This window comes from Mustela nivalis (genome assembly GCF_964662115.1).
Source record: "Mustela nivalis genome assembly, chromosome: 3".
Lineage (NCBI taxonomy): Eukaryota > Metazoa > Chordata > Mammalia > Carnivora > Mustelidae > Mustela > Mustela nivalis.
In genome coordinates, this window is record NC_139022.1 from 56,989,316 (window position 1) to 57,009,095 (window position 19,780).

The 19,780-nt window shown below is 35.1% G+C and overlaps 1 protein-coding gene across 1 annotated transcript in view; it reads left to right on the plus strand.

The window, feature by feature from the left end:
• SLCO6A1 (solute carrier organic anion transporter family member 6A1) overlaps window positions 1-19,780 on the plus strand; it is an 88,960-nt gene that overhangs the window by 28,227 nt on the left and 40,953 nt on the right. The window contains exons 5-7 of the mRNA XM_082725209.1: window positions 1,560-1,681; window positions 2,495-2,604; window positions 14,357-14,501. Of these exons, the coding sequence (XP_082581335.1) occupies window positions 1,560-1,681; window positions 2,495-2,604; window positions 14,357-14,501 (377 nt within the window). The remainder of the gene's footprint in view (window positions 1-1,559; window positions 1,682-2,494; window positions 2,605-14,356; window positions 14,502-19,780) is intronic.

Here is a 19,780-nt window from a genome sequence, read left to right on the forward strand (position 1 = left end):
CTGCTTCATTTATCCTAATAATTAGTGCTTCCATTTTTTATTGCATCTCATTAATACCCCTTTTTATTTCAACTTGATTAGATTTGAGTTCTTTTATTTCTCCAGAAAGGGGATTCTTTCTCTTTTTTTAAAAAATTAAATTTATTTATTTTTTAAAAATAAACCTATAATGTATTTTTATCCCTAGGGGTACAGGTCTATGTGAATCACCAGGTTTACACATTTCATAGCACTCATCATAGCACATACTCTCCCCATTGTCCATATCCCCACCACCCTCGCCTGTCCCCCCTACCCCCAGCAACCCTCATTCTGTTTTTTGAGATTAAGTCTTGGTTTGTCTCCCTCCCAATGCCACCCCTTTCATTTTTTCTTTCCTACTACCCAACCCCCCCACATTGCATCTCCACTTCTTCATATCAGGGAGATCATATGAGAGTAGTCAGAAAGGGATTCTTTTTATTGAAAATATTCCATTAAGCTTATTCCTAGTAATTTAAATTGTTTTGTTAGTATTGTGCATGGAATCTTTATAGTATTATGTTTCTTAATTATTTCTAGTAGGAGGAAAATCTATTGATATAGAGGGCACTGTATTCAATTCTTTGCTTATACTTTGTTTTTTCCTTTGTTCTTTGCTTACACTTTTAATTAATTTCCTCAGTCTTCTTGGTTATCAGTTGTTTACACATTCGTAATAACCATATATAGCATAATGCACATACTTATAATACATAGCTGGATTCAAAAACAAAAAGAGAAAAAGAGCAAATTTCTAAGTATTATAATCAGTGAGGAAACACATAGCCCTAGTGACAATCTTCTCCCTAAGTGTTATAAAATAATTTTACAACTATGAAAAATTTTCCAAGATTGTGGCCTTAGCATAACTGAAGGCAAAGAATGTTGAAACTGCAAAATGAACAATCAGTAAAAAGAGAAAATCAACAAATCCAGCACAGGATCCCTCACCTTCCCCTCCCACCCTGCTCACTGCAAAGTCTGTAGAGGCAGACCAAGAAGAACTGCAGAAGATAAAGCCTATAAAAGGGTCCTTTGGGTGATTAGGTATGATCACTAGAAGGGTAATTAACATTCAGTCTGAGTTGAGTCAGAGAAGGAACTGTTTGAATAAGATTTCCAAGTATTGGTGATTTAAAGGGCCAGATATCAGATAAAGTGTTAGTTATGTACCTTAAAGGGCCAGGGTTGTCCTAAAGGGTGTGCATGATTTAAAGGGGCAGGGGTGATTTTAAAGGATAGGTGATATTTAAAGGGAGAGTCTTCCAAACACCTGGTTTCTGCTGAAGAAAAAAAGTAAAAAAGAACAAAGAATTATTTTTGCCTCCTGGGTGGACATGGGAAAAGAAAGAAAAGGGAAAAATTTAGACTCCTGCAGGATAAAAGGAAACTACATAATTGGAGGACTCACAATCAGCAAAACAAAACAATAGGGACAAATTAACAGAAAAGGTTTCATCTCTCTCTCTCTGTTTGATTATGGCATTATTGTAATGAAATATACGATGTTAAATTTTTTTATTTTTTCTCTGTTAAAGTGTTGAAGATAGTTATGACATTCAAAGCTGGCTGCAGCATTGGTGGATTTATTTTGGTTTGGTTTCATTTATTGCATGGTCTACATTAATACCATTGTCATGCTTTCCACACAGTGTACGAGGTGACTATAAAACTATAATTCATTTAATTAAAAGACAATAGATTCCTTGTCCCTACCCCCATCTCCAATGTCAGAATATGGCTGAACTACATTTCTTTTTGTTATGGAGATAAGGTGACATATGCTAGTGTTATTTGAGCAAATGAAGCTGGATTTGGCCAAATATTATTTTACTTATGTGCCAGACTTTAATTAGTATGTATTTTTGCTTCTTGCCATTTTTTAAAATACTAGAGATCATAATTTTTCTTTAAAAAGAAGCATGTTTTAATCTATTTATCTAGTATTATTTAATACATGAAAGAATTATTGTAAGCTAAAATAAGTATTAACTTTTTTTAAAAACACTGAAAAATAACATGTAACATTAGAGATATCATATACTTTCCTAAGAGTAGTACAAAATATTTTTAGCAATATCAAAGATTACTCTTTTACATTTTAGGGCTGTGCTGTCAAATGCTAAAGTCACTTGCCAGATGTGGCTACTTAAATTTCAAATTAAAATTAGAAACCCATGTACTCAGTCATAGGAGCTACATTTCTATTATTAATAATAGCTTCATATAGCCCATCGCTACAGTCTTAGACAGTACAGATATGGAGAATTTTCATTATTATAGAATATTCTTCATGACAACACTGTTTTAGGAGAATGTGCTTTTTACTTAATTAGATTGACCTTAGCTTGTTCACACATAGCTCACTTGTCATTTCAAGAAAAACTGGATTTATTAAGATGTGTGCATATATTTGTATACTTTTTTAATTACTCAAACATGTCATAAGATTCTTTTACTTGTTATCCTATAGGTACAGCAAAGATAAAAGCTGAGAAGCGTAAGCAGCCTCATCCATTTGGTGGACAGATTAAAGATAAGGAATTTGAAACGAGTATCAAGGATTTATTTGCTACTCTTTGGGTAAAGTAAAATATTTTATGCACATAAGGCAAATAAGTTGACCTGTAGAAGATTTAAGAAAATAACCACAAAGTGTTCAACTAAAATCTGAGTAGGACTTTCAAAGTCTTAATTAACTTTTTCATTTTATAGATAATGAGAAATAGGACCTGCCTTACATAAGTGGCATTTCCAGGAACATGGCTAGTGTCAGAGAATGTTACTAGTATTTTCCCTCTATTTCTTTTAATTTTAGTTTTGTGTTAATTTGTTTTGTTCTTTCCCTGAAGAAATACATAAGACATTTAATGAGATGACTTACAGGTATTAACATCTTTTTAGTATGCTTAAATGACTTAGCAGAGAACTCTAGAAGTTAGCAAATATTCTTGCAAACATCATATTTTATGGAAAATATCTCAGTATCCAATGAAGAAGAAATCTTTGCTTCTCTAGGTAAGAAACAAGACCTACGATATAGACATAGAAGGATTTAAAAACTCAACTTCTTTTTAAAATTTTTTAGATTTTATTTATTTGAGAGCGTAAGAGACAGAGAGTATGTGAGTGCAAGCAGAGGAGGAGCAGAAGGGGGCGGAGAGGCAAAGAATCTCAAGCCGACTCCATGCTCAGCATGGAGTGGGCCATGGAGCTCCATCTCATGACCCTGTGATTATGATCTAAGCTGAAACTGAGAGTCCGATGCTCAACCGACTGAGCCCCACCAGCTTCTAAATAGTGATTCTATATTCAATTTGCTTCCTCTTCTCCTTTTCATAACTTTATCCTTTATGTTGTGGGCAGAATGGCATTGAAGATATAATTCTAACACCCATGGCCCTATGGAGCCATGTTCTTATGTGGGTCTTAGATCTTAAAAAAATTACAGATTAAAAGCAAGTGATTAACAATTATGTAGAGGAAATTCCATGTAAAATGGAATTGGATCAAAGTCAGCTTCACCAACCAGGAGCTTTTAAATGGAAAACCCTAAAGCAAGAGAAGGAATTACTCATGCAAAGAATGGTCATTAAGAAAATTCCAGGCAGGGCGCCTGGGTGGCTCAGTTGGTTAAGCAACTGCTTTCAGCTCAGGTCACAGTCCTGGAGTCCCAGGATCGAGTCCCGCATCGGGCTCCCAGCTCCATGGGGAGTCTGCTTCTCCCTCTGACCTTCTCGCCTCTCATGCTCTCTCTCACTGTCTCTCTCTCAAATAAATAAATAAAATCTTTAAAAAAAAAAAAAAAAGAAAATTCCAGGCATAAGAAACACATGTGGAAACAGCTTGAGACGGCAGAGTTTTGGCTACATTCAGTTTCGAGAATACTTGTATGTTTAGAGCATGGTTCCTTGGTGGGCAGAGTGAAAGAACATACTGGGTTGGAGAGACAAGCAGAGGCTAGCTCTTGAAGGTCCTTGTGGGACATGATGAGAACTTCAGATTTTGTTTTTAACGCAACAGGAAGTCACTAATGTACATAAGGGAATAATGTTTCAAGAACTTTAAAACATGGTTTTATGTAAAAAACAGGTTAGAGTGGGATAAGAATTGAAAAGGCAGTATGATTTGGGTGTTGTTAACAGGCAGTTTTCTCTCGGTATTATAAATGGTTATTTTTTATTCAGCTGTAGTATATGAGACCCAGTTGCAAGAACCATCTAAAGAATTACTTGGCATTTGTAAATTCAGGCCTATTGACAATGGTTTGTAGAAGGAAAAAGGTAAACCTTTCACACAGGAATATGATTTGAGGTTCTTGAACCTTAAGAAAGAAAGAAAATAAATTAAAACCTAAAATATGGGGAAGCAAATGTTTCAAAATCTACATATAGACATGTAATATTAAGAGCCAACAGAAAGCTTATGTATCTAGGCTCTTGCCTTTAGGTAAGAAAACAGAGGAAAATGGGCCATACTTTAGTGAACCTACTAGATTAGAAAAGTTCCCACTGTTTGCCTTGTTTCGTGACTTAGCACCTGCCAAAGCTATTTCTCAGCAAAATGTATCTATTAAGCCATGTTGGTGAGATTATTCTTTTTATTTTATTTTACATTTTGGTGAAATTTGAGTAGGGTATTTCTTCTCTGATCCTAAGTGAGTCAGCCAGTGATTTCTATTAGGTTGGTGGTTACTCGTGAGTTAATTAAGCAATGCAGGTCATTAAAGAATTCACATAAGGAATGTAAGAATTCATGTAAGGAATTGAACAGTGGGTAAAAATCTCCTGATTTTTTTAGGTGTAGGTTTTTTTTTTTCTAAAAAAAGAGTTTTCTTGTCATAAATTTTTATTTAAAGGAGCCAGAGAACTATCTAGTTTTAGAATATATTCTCTCTACTATCACCATATATCTTGCTGGTCCTTACTTATATATTTAAGAAAATTCATCAATTAAGGAAAGAAAAGAGTTTTATTTAGATGTCAGTAAAGATAATTTTAATTTTAAAATAGATAAAATAGACATAAATAAAAGCTAAAAAGCCAGAACAGAGACAAAATATTTAATATATCTATAAAGTTGTAATATCCATTGCAAATCCTTAATAATATCTTAGCAAATCAAATCCAACATTAAGAGAATTATTCACCATGATTGAGTGGGATTTATTCCTGGGGTGTAGGGTGGTTCAATATTTGCAAAACAATCAACATGATATATTACATTAATAAAAAGAGAAGAATGATATGGTCCTCTCAATAGGTGCAGAAGAAGTGTTTAACAAAATACAGCATCCATTTTTGATAAAAATCCCTCAACAAAATGGGTGTGTATGGAACATGCCTCAACATTATAAAGGCCATGTATGAAAGACCCACAACTAATACCATTGGGGAAAAACTGAGAGCTTTTCTTCTAAGTTTAGGAACAAGACAGAGATGTCTATTCTCACCATTTCTATTTAACATAGTATTAGAAGTCTTTAGCCTTTGACAACCAGACAACAAAAAGAAATAAAAAGAATCTAAGTTGACAAGAAGTAAACTTTCATTATTTGCAGAGGACAGGACACTTTATGTAGAAAATCCAAAAGATTCCACCAAAAAATTGCTAGAACTAATACATGAATTCAGCAGAGTTGCAGGATACAAAATCAATGTACAGAAATTTGTTGCATTTCTATACACTAACAATGAAGCTGAAGAATGAGAAATCAAGTAATTGATCCTATTTACAATTGCACCAAAAAACACAAGATAGGAATAAACCTAACCAAAGAGGAGGTAAAAGATCTGTACTCTGAAAACTATAGAACACTTATAAAAGAAACTGAAGATGACACAAAGAAATAGAAAGGTCTTCCATGCTCATGAATTGGAAGAACAAATATTATTAAAATATGTATACTACCCAAAGCAATCTACATATTTAACACAACCCTTATCAAAATACCACCAACATTTTTCACAGCATTAGAACAAATAATCCTAAAATGTGTATGGAACCACAAAGCCACAGAGTAACAAAAGCAATCTTGAAAAACAAAAGCAAAGCTGGAGGCATCATGATTTGGGACTTCAAACTATACTGTAAAGCTGTAGCTATCAAGACAGTATGGTACTGGCATACTGTCTTAATATTAAGATCTGTTGGATCTCAATATTACATGTCTATATGTAGATTTTAGAACATTTGCTTCCCCATATCAACAGATCAAAAGAACAGAACAGAAAACCCCAAAATGGATCCACAACTATAAGGTCAGCTAATCTTCAACAAAGTCGGAAAGAATATCCAGTGGAAAAAAGACAGTCTCTTCAACAAATTGTATTGGAAAAACTGACAACAGTATGCAGAAGAAGGAAATCGGACCACTTTGTACATTACACACAAAAGTAAATTAAAAAATGGATGAATGACCTAAATGTGAGAAAGCAATTCATCAGAATCCTAGAGGAGGAACAAGCAGCAACTTCTTTGACATCAATGGTAGCAACTTCTTACTGAACACATCACTGAAGGCAAGGGAAACAAAAACAGAAATAAACTATTGGTAGTTTGTCAAGATAAAAATCTTCTGCACAGCAAAGGAAACAATCAACAAAACTAAAATGTAGCCCGTGGAATGGGAGAAGATATTTGCAAATGACATATCTGATAAAGGGCTAGTATCCAAAATCTATGAAGAACTTACCAAACTCAACACCCAAAACCCAAATAATCCAGTTAAGAAATGGACAGAAGACATGAATAGATATTTTTCTAAAGAAGACATAACAGACTCATGAAAATATGCTCAACATCACTCATCACTGAGAAATGCAAATCAAAACCATGACAAGATACCACCTCACACCTGTCAGAATGGCTGAAACTAATGACACAGGAACTAAAAGATTTTGGTGAGCTGTAGGGAAAAGGGACCCCTCTTGCACTCTTGGTGGGAATGCAAACTGGAGCAGCTGCTCTGGAAAACAGTATGGAGGTACCTCAAAACGTTAAAAATAGGGATGCCTGGGTGGCCAAGTCAGTTAAGTGTCTGACTCTTGATTTCAGCTCAGGACATGATTTCAGAGTCCCAGGATTGAGCTCCACATCGGGCTCTCTGCTTAGTGGGGAGTCTGTTTCTCTCTCCTTCTGCTTGCTCTCTCTCTCTCTCTCAAATAAATAAATAAATCTTACAAAAAAAAGGCTAAGAAAAGGACTATCCTATAACCCAGCAATTGCATTATAGGCATGACCCAAAGGATTTAAAAAAATACAGATTCAAAGGGGCATATGCACTTTGATGTTTATACCAGCATTATCATCAATAGCCAAAATAATGAGAGAGACCAAATGTCCATCAGCTGATGAATGGTAAAGAAAATGTGGTGTACACACACACACACACACACACACACGGGAATATTACTCAGCCATCAAAAGAATGATATATTGCCATTTGCAATCACGTGGATCGAGATACAGTGTATTATGCTATGTGAAATAAGTCAGTCAGAGAAAGACAATGCCATACATGGAATTTAAGAAACAAAATATATGAACATATGGGAAGGGTAAAAAGGAGGTGGGGGGACAAATCATTAGAGACTCTTAAAGATAGAGAACAAACAAGATTGATGGAGGGAAGTGGGAAGGGGATGAATTAAATGGGTGATGGGTGTTAAGGAGGGCAGTTGTTATCATGAGCACTGGGTGTTGTGTGTAAGTGATTAATCACTGAACTCTACTCCTGAAACAATGTTGTACTTTATGTTAATTAACTAGAATTTATTTAATTTATTTTTTTAATATTTTTAAAAAAATTTATTTATTTGACAGACAGAGATCACAAGTAGGCAGAGAGAGAGGGGGAAAGCAGGCTCCCCACCAAGCAGAGAGCCCGATGTGGGGCTTGATCCCAGGACCCTGGGATCATGACCTGAGCTGAAGCCAGAAGCTTTAACCCACTGAGCCACCCAGGTGCCCCAACTAGAATTTAAATAAAAATTTGAAGAAAAAAAATAAGTAAAAAAAAAAAACCAAAACATTATAATATCCATGAGGTGAAAAGTTACAAATAAAAAGTCAATGGGTTTAAGCTTAAGAATAGAAGGTGAACCCTCTTATGCTGTTGGTGGGAATGCAAGTTGGTGCAGCCACTTTGGGAAACAGTGTGGAGGTTCCTCAAAAATTTAAAAATAGGGCTACCCTATGACCCTGCAATTGCACTACTGGGTATTTACCCCGAAAGATAAAGATATAGTGAAAAGAAGGGTCATCTGCACCCCAATGTTCATTGCAACAATGGCTACAATAGCCAAACTGTGGAAAGAGCCAAGATGCCCTTCAATAGATGAATGGATAAAGAAGATATGGTCCATATATACAACGGAATATTACTCAGCCATCAGAAAAGACGAGTACCCAGCTTTTGTATCAGCATGGGTGGGACTGGAGGAGATTATGCTAAGTGAAATAAGTCAAGCAGAGAAAGTCAATTATCATATGGTTTCACTTATTTGTGGAACATAAGGAATAGCATGGAGGACATTAGAAGAAGGAAGGGAAAATGAAGGGGGGAAATTAGAGGGGGGGAGAGGAACCATGAGAGACTGTGTACTCCAAGAAAGAAACTGAGGGTTTTAGAGCAGAAGGGGGTGGGGGGATGGGTGAGCCTGGTGATAGGTATTAAGGAGAACACATATTGCATAGAGCACAGGGCATTACATGCAAACTATGAATTATGGAACACTACATCAAAAACCCCTGTACACATATAGGAGTACTATTGTATGGTGACTAACAACATAATAAAAAATAGATTAAGTAGATTAAGCATGTGAATTAGTGAAATGTTAATGTGTAATTTTGAAAATGTTTCAAAAATATTTTGTTGGAGAATGCCAAAAAAAAAGAGCAATAACTATCCATAGCTCTCAGAATATAATGGATTAAAAATATATTTCAAAAGAATAAAAATAGAAAGCTTAGTAATTAGGGAAATAAATCAGGGAAAAGATAAAAATGAAATTATGACTTGCTAGAAGTAGGTAAAGAATAAGATTTTATAGGAGAAAACTTTTTAAATGTATAGAGCAGAGAGATCAACACCTTTACCTTCTCTTTCTTTATCTCATGCCTTAAGTCTTATACCTTATTAACAGAGAAGGCAGTTATATACTAGAACTCCAGTGAATGAAGACTTGTTAATGAATATTATGACATGAAAGAACTTTTTGAGCTATATAGGACAAATTGAATTTAAAGTGTTATTCATTAGTTTTGTGACTAGAAATGGTTGACAGAATACGTCAAAGGCAACTAGTGTCCAATTATTTAGATATTATGCTATTGGTGGTCAAAATATTGAATTTCCTTGGAAAACAGGTGAACTGCTATCATAGAAACTAGAATCAATATACGTTTGACACAAGTAAGATTTTTAAAAATATAGTTATTACTTGTATTTATATCAGGACTTCATGTACTATTTTCAGTTTCTGATTCATCTACTAGGTTTGATGAAATAAATTGTTGTTTGTAGAAGCAGAGTAATTGAGATTTCAGGATAGAGGGCTGAAACATTTTTAAACTTGGAAAAACAGCCTTTTCTAGGTGAGTTATTTTACTCTTATTGACAGATTTAATAAAGATAACCATCATTGATTTTCTATGGCTAATTGTAGATGTTCTTCATGAGGAACCAAGATGAGAGAAAGGGAGAAGTTAATTGATCAAGCAAAACACTTGAATAATTCCAAGAAGTTTATTGGTATCCTCTTCAACTTGTGTTTTCCTTCTATTTGCCGATATGAAGGCCTTTTACTGGCAAGATCATTGTCTCCTGTCATACTACTTTGATTAGGGTAGAAAATAGATTAATGCTTCTATCACCTAAAAGAAGAAGCTCCATAATTAATTGGGACACTGCATACCACATCTTCAATGAATCTTGGTTGGGTCTTTAGGAGCTCTTTCCTTCCTGCAGCATTCCTCTGCCTCAGTTTCCTCATTAACATTTGTTTCCCACTGCTACTTGAAACCTGTCCTGTGTCTCAGTCTACTTGTCTGTGTCTACTATACCATTTACCTTATATTTTGCTGATCCTGTCCTTGTTTCCTACTCTTAGTGAGTAAGTACATGCAGGAGTACTATTTTGGTTGGTTACCATTTGAAAGCATGCATCCCAGACCAGCATGAACCCCCTCTGGTGTGGTAAAGACCATGGTTTTAGATAAAACTGTGGTGGAGTAGGGCTGAGGCCCACAGTACTATAAGAAATGGTTGTTGCATGAATTATCTGCTACTATGAAGATTTGATTTCTTCTTTTCTTTTTCAGTACATTAAGTCTGATTTTATTACATAAAATACCTTAAATACTGGTTTTCTGTCTGGCCTTTGTCTTTGCCTCCTGTATTTATATTTAAGAAAAAAAATACGTTTTTTGAAGATTTTAATTATTTATTTGAAAGACAGAAATCACAAGTAGGCAGAGAGGCAGGCAGAGAGAGGGGGAAGCAGCCTCCCTGCTCAGTAGAGAGCCCGATGCGGGACTTGATCCCAGGACCCTGAGATCATGACCTGAGCCAAAGATAGAGGCTTAACCCACTGAGCCACCCAGGCACCCGACCCAGCCACCCAAAATAGACTTTTTTAAAATGAAGAAAGCCTAGATACTTTTTCGGAAGGGTCTATTGTAGTCTGAGTGTTTGCTATGCTCACAGTGTCTTTCTAAGTAAAGTGCCTGTAGCCCTTTCTGAATAAAGTGCCCAGAAGTGTTTCCTTGTGCAGAGTTGCCATGCTCTATATAATGTAGTTCAAATGTAATAGAAGTAGATATAAGCACACAGCTGATGGAAAGAAGCTGAATATCTGGGTCTTTGTAGCAATTAAGACAAAACAATGGAATGCCCACTAGAGAGCAGACCAGATAAGCTGCCATTTGCTTCTGAATAATCTTCTGTTTCTTTAGGAGTGCTGAATTATTCAGCTACTCAGTGTTTTTGGCTTTTTCACTTTACTGTATAACATTATAGTAAGTCTCATCAACTGGATTAACCTGTTCATTTTAATTCTAAAAAGTTCAAACACAAAAATTATCTAGTGCAGTGGTTCTTAGCGTGGCTCCCAGGCCACCACTATCCTCATCATTGCCTGGGAATCTGCTAAAACTGCAAATTCCTGGGCTGTGCTCCAAACCTACTGAATCAGAAACTCTGAAAGTAGGACCTGGTAATCTGTGTTTTACACCATCCCAACGATTCAAAGCACACTACAGTTTGTAAACAACAAATCTCCTAATCTAGTGTGACCCTCTTACTTTATAAATTATGAAAATGATGTATATTCTTTCCTGGGTAATTTCTAGTTGCCAGAAATTAAATTATTACATATATTCCATTCTCATGATTACCTGGATATATATATATATATATTATCATTTCTAGTTTATAGATCATCAAGCAATAATTTAAAGAGGATGAGTAATTTTTCCAAAGGCATCTGTATCTTTGGATACACACACACACACACACACACACACACACACACACACAGGTAGCTGAACCGAGGTTAAGAATATAAAAATATCTCATGTACCTGACTAAAACACCATTCCTGCATCTACTATTATATAATACTCCCTAAAAATGGAATATAGAGAGATGTGACTTGCTAATTGTTGTTTCAAAAATCAGTTGCAGGGCCAAGATAAAAGTGAGGTTTTCTGTTCCTTATTCTACCTGTTATACCTAATACAGATTGCCGTTTCCTATAAGATCATGGTATAGACCTGTGAAACAAAAGACAGAACTCAGCAACAGATTAATATATATAAAAACTTACTATCTGATAGGGGAGGCAGTACAATGATATAGTTCAGTAAATGTGATGATAAATTTGATTCTCTGTATGGTGAAATGAAGTTGGACCACTACCTCATATGATACACAAAGGTGATTTACAGGTTAATAAAACGTGACTAGGAAAAAAAAAAACCAGCACAGTTAATGCTAACCCATGAAAGAAGTATCTTGTGACATAGAGGTAGGAAAAGTTAAGCAAGGTTGCAATAGTGTAAAATACAAAGTAAAAATTAGTGGATTAAAGTTATGACAAAGATTTCTGTTCTATGAAGGAAACTGCAGACAATGTTAAAAGATGGGTAACAGGGGAGCTTGGGTGGCTCAGTGGGTTCAGCTTCTGCTTTTGGCTTAGGTCATGATCTCAGGGTCCTGGGATGGAGCCCTGTATGGGACTCTCTGCTCAGCAGGGAGCCTGCCCCCCCCCACCGCCTGCCTCTGCCTACTTGTGATCTCTGTCAAATAAATAAGTAAAATCTTAAGAAAAAAAAAAAGATGAGTAACATCTCTCAATGTAACAAGAGATTAGTAATTAGAATAAATAAGGAATTCCTGGAAAATCTATACAAAAATTTTAGGAAGCCTAATAAAAATATGAATAAGCAGTTCACACACAATAACCAAGTCTAAATAGCTATGAATTACATGAAGAAATGCTCAGTTGGACTTGAATTTAGGAAAGTACCATATAAAGCATTGTGGTATGACTTTATATCCATCAGCATGGCAAAATTTTAAAAGCCTGCTGATAATACCAAGTGTTGGTGATTACATGGAGTGTACTACTTATCTATTGCTACGTGACAAACCACCCCAAAACTTAGTGGCTTAAATAATAGAACATGATTTTGCTCATTAATCTGCAGCTTTGTCAGGGAAGCTCTATTTGTCAATTAAAGTGAAGTCTGGGGGATAAAATCCCCTGATGGCTTGTTTACTTAACTGTGAGCTATCGATACTGGCTGTTTGCTGGAACACCCACACATGGCCTCTCCATCTGGCCTTGACTTCTCACAACATGGTGAAAGAGTCCCAACGCCAGAGTCCTGAGAGAGTGAGCATATACAGCAGAAGTCCTATTGTCGCATTATGATCCAACCTCAGAAGTCATGCCGCATCTCTTTGTTGAGACAGTCATTGAGGACTTTCCCAGTTCAGTGCCTCCTGATGGGGGAATGGCAAAATTCTCAAGGGTATGTGGAACTGAAAATATTGCTGTGGTGAATATTATAAATTGCTACATGAAGAAAATAGAAAACTCTGCTTCATTATTGGTGGGATTATAAAGTGATACATTTTGGGGAAAAATTTTAAAGAAATAATGGAATGAAGTGTATAGTACATCTTAATGCCCAAGCAATCCTGTTCTGGGATATATACTTCCAAAGACGTTCTACTCTGGTCCTTAAGTGTGCACGCACAGGCACATTTAATATAGTCTTGTTTGTGACAGTGGGAGTTGAAGTGAGCCTAACTTGTGGGAGTAGATGAATATGGTAGGATCACAGTATGTAAATTTAGATAGCACTCAGAAGATGAATTAGATTAATACAGAGAATATGTATAGATTTTTTTTAAATGGTGTTTACGACTAGAAAAAAAATTAAGTTAATTTAACAATATATAAACAAAATGCCACTGAAATGTTTCAAAGATAAGTATATAAGAAATACAGAAATCAGTTTGAAAGTTTATATTTTAATGTTAATTATTATCATGTTAATTACTATGTATAGTATAATAGTACTATACATCCTCCTGAGACTTCTGAGTAAGTTAAAAAAATGCAGAATTTGGGCAACTGGGTGGCTCAGTGTGTTAAAGCCTCTGCCTTCGGCTCTGGTCATGATCTGAGGGTCCTGGGATCAAGCCCTTCATCAGGCTCTCTGCTTAGCAGGGAGCCTGCTTCCTTCTCTCTCTCTGCCTGCTTCTCTGCCTACTTGTGATCTGCCAAATAAATAAATAAAATCTTTAAAAACAAATGCAGAATTTACGTGACTTCACTGTATGTGGAATACCCAGGAGTAAAATGTTATAGAATCTTAATAGTAATACTAGTAATTTTCCTTGTGTGTTGCTTAAGTTATCTTCATTTTGTTTTTTAGTTAGGTGAAAAGATTTCTTAAGGAAAGAAATAGATTAACTAAGGTAAAGGAACATTCTAGACACCTGGTTAATGATATCTATTTTTCCTTAATTTTTGTAGAAATTTCCTTATTTTTGTAGAAAACTGCCAGAATCTCAAATAAAAATTATAGGTGGTATGGAGGTCAAATGAATAAAAATGGTTCAAATACTACATGTCTTTAATAGTATATTATTATATATTATATCTTGGTGAACAGCAGATTTTGATTTATATATATGTTCAGTTTAGATTGGGAAAGGTAAAATTTTTGCTGATTTGTCATTAACATGTGAGTGAATAAATCTATTTTTCTTTACCTAACAAAATGAAATAATTTGTGTATAACATTTCTATTTTAGGTTCTGTTGAAGAATCCAATATTAATATGCCTAGCTCTGACTAAAGCTTCAGGATCTTTTGTTTTTATTGGAGCTTCTGAATATTTGCCTTTGTATATAGAAACTCAGTTTTCATTAACACGCCCTATAGCAACTAAAATTGCAGGTAGACCTTTTCTGCTCATTATACTCATTTTGAAGTTTTTATATAAAATTTTCTTATATATTTTTATGAAATATTTGAAATAAGCATAAAGTGGGAGTAATATCATTTGCTGAAGTTTCATTTATCTTATTTCATTTTATTATTTTTCAATGCTATATATTACTATATATCACTCAGTGTTCATCAATGCACATCACAATGAGTGTACTTTTAATCTCCTTTATTTTACCTACTCCCTCACCCACCTTCCCTGTGGCAACCACCAGCTTATCACCTGTATTTAGAGTCTGGCTTTTTGTTCCCCTCTTTTTTTTTTTCATTTGTTTTTTTCTTAAATTCCACATATAAGTGGAATCATTCGGTATCTGTTTTCTCTGAATGACTTATTTTGCTCAGGATTATAACCTTTAGGACTATCCATACTGTTGTGAATGGCAAGACTGCATTCTTTTATTCCATTGTATATGTATTTCACATTGTCTTTATCCATGCGTCCGTCTATTAGTGGACACTTTGACTGCTTCTATAATTTGGCTTTGTAAATAATGCTGCAATAAACATAGGGAGGCATATATCCCTCCAAATTAGTGCTTTTGTATTCTTTGGAAATATTCCTGGTAGAGAAATTATTTGATCATAAAATAATTCTATTTTTAATTTTTTGAGGACTTCCCTACTGTTTTCCATGGTGGTTGTATCAGTTTGCATTCCCACCAACAGTGTACAAGGGTTCCTTTTCCTCCACATCTTTGTCAGCACTTGTTTTGATTCTAGCCATTTTGACAGGTATGAGGTGATATCTGGTTGTGGTTTTAATTTACATTTCCTTGATGGTGAGTGATGGTGAACATCTTTAAACGTGTCTGAAATGTGTCTCTTGTAGGCAACATATAAATGCTTTTTTTTTTTTTTTGAGAGAGAGAGAGAGGTGGGGAGGGGGCAGAGGGAGAGAGAGAGAATCTTAACCTTTTTTGTATTTTCACATTGATATTCTCCACTCTTTTCTCAAGTCCAGTGAGTATCTTTATGATCATGACTTTGACTTCTCTATCAGGCATATTACTTATATCTGTTTCACTTAGATCTCTTGCTGTGGTTTTGTTTTGTCCTGCTATTCATTTGGGACATATTCCTCTGTCTCCTCATTTTGTCTAACCCTCTGTGTCTATTTCTCTTTGTTAGGGAGCTGTATCTCCTTAGGAAGAAGAGGTCCTGTAGTGCTCTGCAGTGCAGAGTCCTCTCTTCACCGGAAGCTGGCACTTCAGGGTTGTTTCCTATGTGTGTTGCTTGTGCCCAGCTCTTGTGTCCCAGCTGCTTTTTCCTTCAGTCCATCCAACTGAGATGGCTCTCTTTACCTGTTGTGGGCAAGTGTTAAGTCCCCAGCTGGGGTGGGGCACACGGTTTTAACCACTCCTACTGCTGCTGGGACTGAGGCCCTTAAAACATGTGAGTTGGGAGGTATGGTGTTGGCAAGGTTTGCACCAGTGTTCTGGGGAAGACTTCTGCAGACACTGGGACTGAGGCAGATGTGGCTGGGAAGGGTGGATCCATCGAAATCTGGGAGTCCAGGGCACAGTGTAAACAAGTTAGTTAGTGAATGTGGGGACAACTCTGGAGGAACATAAATCTTAAAATAGACAGTAATCATGCTTATCTTTTGATCCAGAAGAAGACATTATCTCTATTGTACTTGACAATAGATACAATACATGTATCTTCTCTTAGTTCCAGGAGGAACAAAATCTCTGTTTTCTAGAACTATTTGCAAACTTCCTTCTGTTATTGAGAACACTCTCTCTATTACCCAAGGCTGTGCAAAGATCTTTGAAGAGATAGGGCAAAGATCGGTCAGTGATTCTGTTTGCTAGATATGCAGAAACATGAGCTACATGGAGAATTGCTGCCCAATTTATATTACAGTAATTATGTAACATGTAAATAATGATTGTCAGATTAAGCAGACAATCTAGTATGTTACTTGCAAGAGGCACTCCTTAAATATGATGACATTGAAAAGGCTGAAAGTCAAAGGGTAGGAAAAGTTCTACTATGTGAATGCTAGCCAGAAGAAAAGTTGGTATAAATAGTTGTTGTGAAGAGATCATTTATAGTGACAGCAGTGAGGTAGATGAAACAATTATACATGGGCATGCCCTCAAAAATGTAGCTTTAATTTTTTTAAAAAAGATTTTATTTATTTGAAGAGAGAGAAAAAGAGCACAAGCAGGCAGATAATTCAATAAAAATGGACAAGAGACTTGAAAAAGTATTCAATAGAAGATGCTATCCCTTGGCCAATATTCATATAAAAGTGGGTTCACCTCTACTGGTTTTTAGGGAAATGCATATGAAAACCACAACACAATCCTATTATTAATTCACCACAATGGCTAAAATGAAAAAAGGGGGATGCAAGTTGGCATGGATGTGGAATGGTAGCATTTCATTCCCTACTAGTGAAAGTAAATTGGTTTAACCATTATATATCTGTTTGGTAGTATCATGAAAAGCTGAACTTATATATATATTCCCTCCTTCAGGAATTCTACTCCATGTTACATACCAGACTTAAATTCCTCTCTTAAGGATATACCTAGAGGAAGTGCAAATATTTACAAAAAGATATGTACACGAATTTTTTAAGTTGCACCATTATTCACAATATCACAGTGAATAAGTTGTGGTGTATGAGTATTTTAGAATGCTGTTCAGCAATGAGAAGGCATCATCTGTTTTCATGTATAAAAACATGAGCGAATTTTTCTAACATCATACAAACAAAGAAGCCTTAATGTATACATACTTTATGATCCATATTTTATAAAATCTTGTAAGTGCATAAAAGAGCCTTTGATCTTCTGGAAGTATTAAATTTTTGATCTGGATGGTAGTTTCATAAGAACAGTCACTTTGAAAAGTCATCGGCATGTACAGTTGTGATTTGTGTACTTTTCTGTACATCAGTAAAATCTTTACAGAGTTGAAGTTCTGTGCATTGGTTGAATTTCCAATTGTCTTGTTTCCTTTTGGGGTAGACTTTAAAGAGCTAGCCACTTAGCTAGCAATGTTTTCCTAGCTGAGTGGAGTTCTCAGTTTTGTACTCACAAATGTTTGTGGTTTTCCCAAATCTGTACTTGTTGGGTCATATCTTACTTTTTTTTGTTTTTTTAGGATTTTATTTTTTTATTTATTTAACACAGAGAGAGAGAGATCACAAATAGGCAGAGAGGCAGGCAGAGAGAAAGGGGGAAGCAGGATCCCTGCTGAACAGAGAGCCTGATGCAAGGCTCGATCCCAGGACTCTGAGATCATGACCTGAGCTGAAGGCAGAGGCTTAACCCACTGAGCCACTCAGGTGCCCCTCAAGTCATGTCTTACTGAGAAGAGATTTTTAGTGTTTAAATATATGGTTTGCTTTTCTTTTTAAATAACTATTCACATCGAGTAATAGTTTCCATATCTTTAGTAATGTTGTAAGCTGGGACTTTGTTTATGAGAAAGCTGAGTCCAAATACTTTGCTTATGGATTTTTTTAATTTTCCGGGCAATTTTAACAAAATTTATTTTATGCAATGTTAAATATGTATAGGTTTATGAACAACATTTCATGGCACATTTTTTTAGTATTTTATTTTCAGACTTTCCTTTAAAAATACCCAATTTAATTATCTGTCTTTTTAATAGTTAAGCTTTATCCATTTACCATTATTGGGTATTCTGACTTTTTTAAAAGATTTTATTTATTTATTTGACAGGGAGAGAGATCACAAGTAGGCAGAGAGGGAGGGGGAAGCAGTTTCGCTCCCCACTGAGCAGAGAGCCGGGCTTGATTCCAGGACCCTGAGATCATGACCTGAACCAAAGGCAGTGGCTTAACCCACTGAGACACCCAGGCATCCCTGGATTCTGACATTTTTAAGTAACTTTTAACTTCTTACTTACATTTCTTTGTTTATTACCTTTCAATTTGCTTCTTTTCCCCCCTACTATCTTGTTCTCTCTCAGTAGACTCATTTCTTTTTTTCATTTTATCCCCTTTGTTTTGTTCAGGAGATTTTAACAATCCACTGGTAGTTCACTAGCCCCACTCTTCAAGAGTGAGTGCATATGCTCATATCATGTCTAGATAATTTTATCATTTATGAATTAGCTATAATTATTCTTTTGCAAGTAACATGCTGTTTGGAAGATTTTTATAATTTCTCTTTATTCTTGATGATATGAAGTTTTCTTACCTTCTGTCTATCTTAGGATAGATTCAATTATTTACTCTTAATCGTTCTCAGTAGTTGGAGTGTTCTTTTATTCCCAGAACTAATGTTTTTTTTTTTTTTTTTAATGGTGGAAATTTCTTATTCTCAGTTTCAATTGTTCATGTATTACTTCTGGGGAAATAATTCCCCAGAATTTATTCCATTATACTTCTCACAAGTGCAGTAAAGCATTTTGTAGTGCCTCTTCCTGTTGTCTGAAGTCAGTATCTCATTTTTATTTCCTTTGCTTTTACACAATGTCCTTTTTTCTATCCCAAGATTTCATTCAGGATACATCATATTTAGTTGTCATATCTCTTAGGTGTCTATTGGGTTTGACAGTTTCTAAGTCTTCCACTGTTTTTTATGATCTTGACAGTTTTGAAGAGTGCTGTTCAGGTATTTTTTAGAATGTTCCTTAACTGGGAATTGTCTGATTTCTTTCCACCAGTGATTACACAAAAGTTATGGGTTTTAGAGGGAGGATCACAGAAGTAAAGTGGCATTTGCATCAAATCATATCAAGGGTGCATACTGTCACCATGGTTTACTACTTTTGAATTTGACCTTGTTCAACTGGGTAATGTTTATCATATTTCTCTACTGTACTCATTGCCTTTAATTACTTATTTTGGTTAATCTCCTTTCACTCTTCTTTTTAAAAAAATATTACATAGTGCATGAATTATACAATGTTCTCTTCCAATCTATTAACTTTTCAAACATCTCTGGTCTGGGATTTTAGTTTTTATTTTAGGAATTAGAGTTTTAAATATCCAGGTTTATTATTTTTTATTCATCTGCTCTTATTTCATTCCTTTATCTTTTTATTTTATTTCTTCTTTTTATGGAAGTTAAACTTTCATTTATCTTTTTGAACATTCTAAAATTACTTACTTACAAGTCTCCCACAGACCTTCAAAGATAATAAATTTAATCTGATGTTGGTGGAACTTTTTTTTTTCTTTTTGCCTTATATTTCTCTTGCTATATTCTTATCTAAATCTACCACTTCTTTATGTTTGG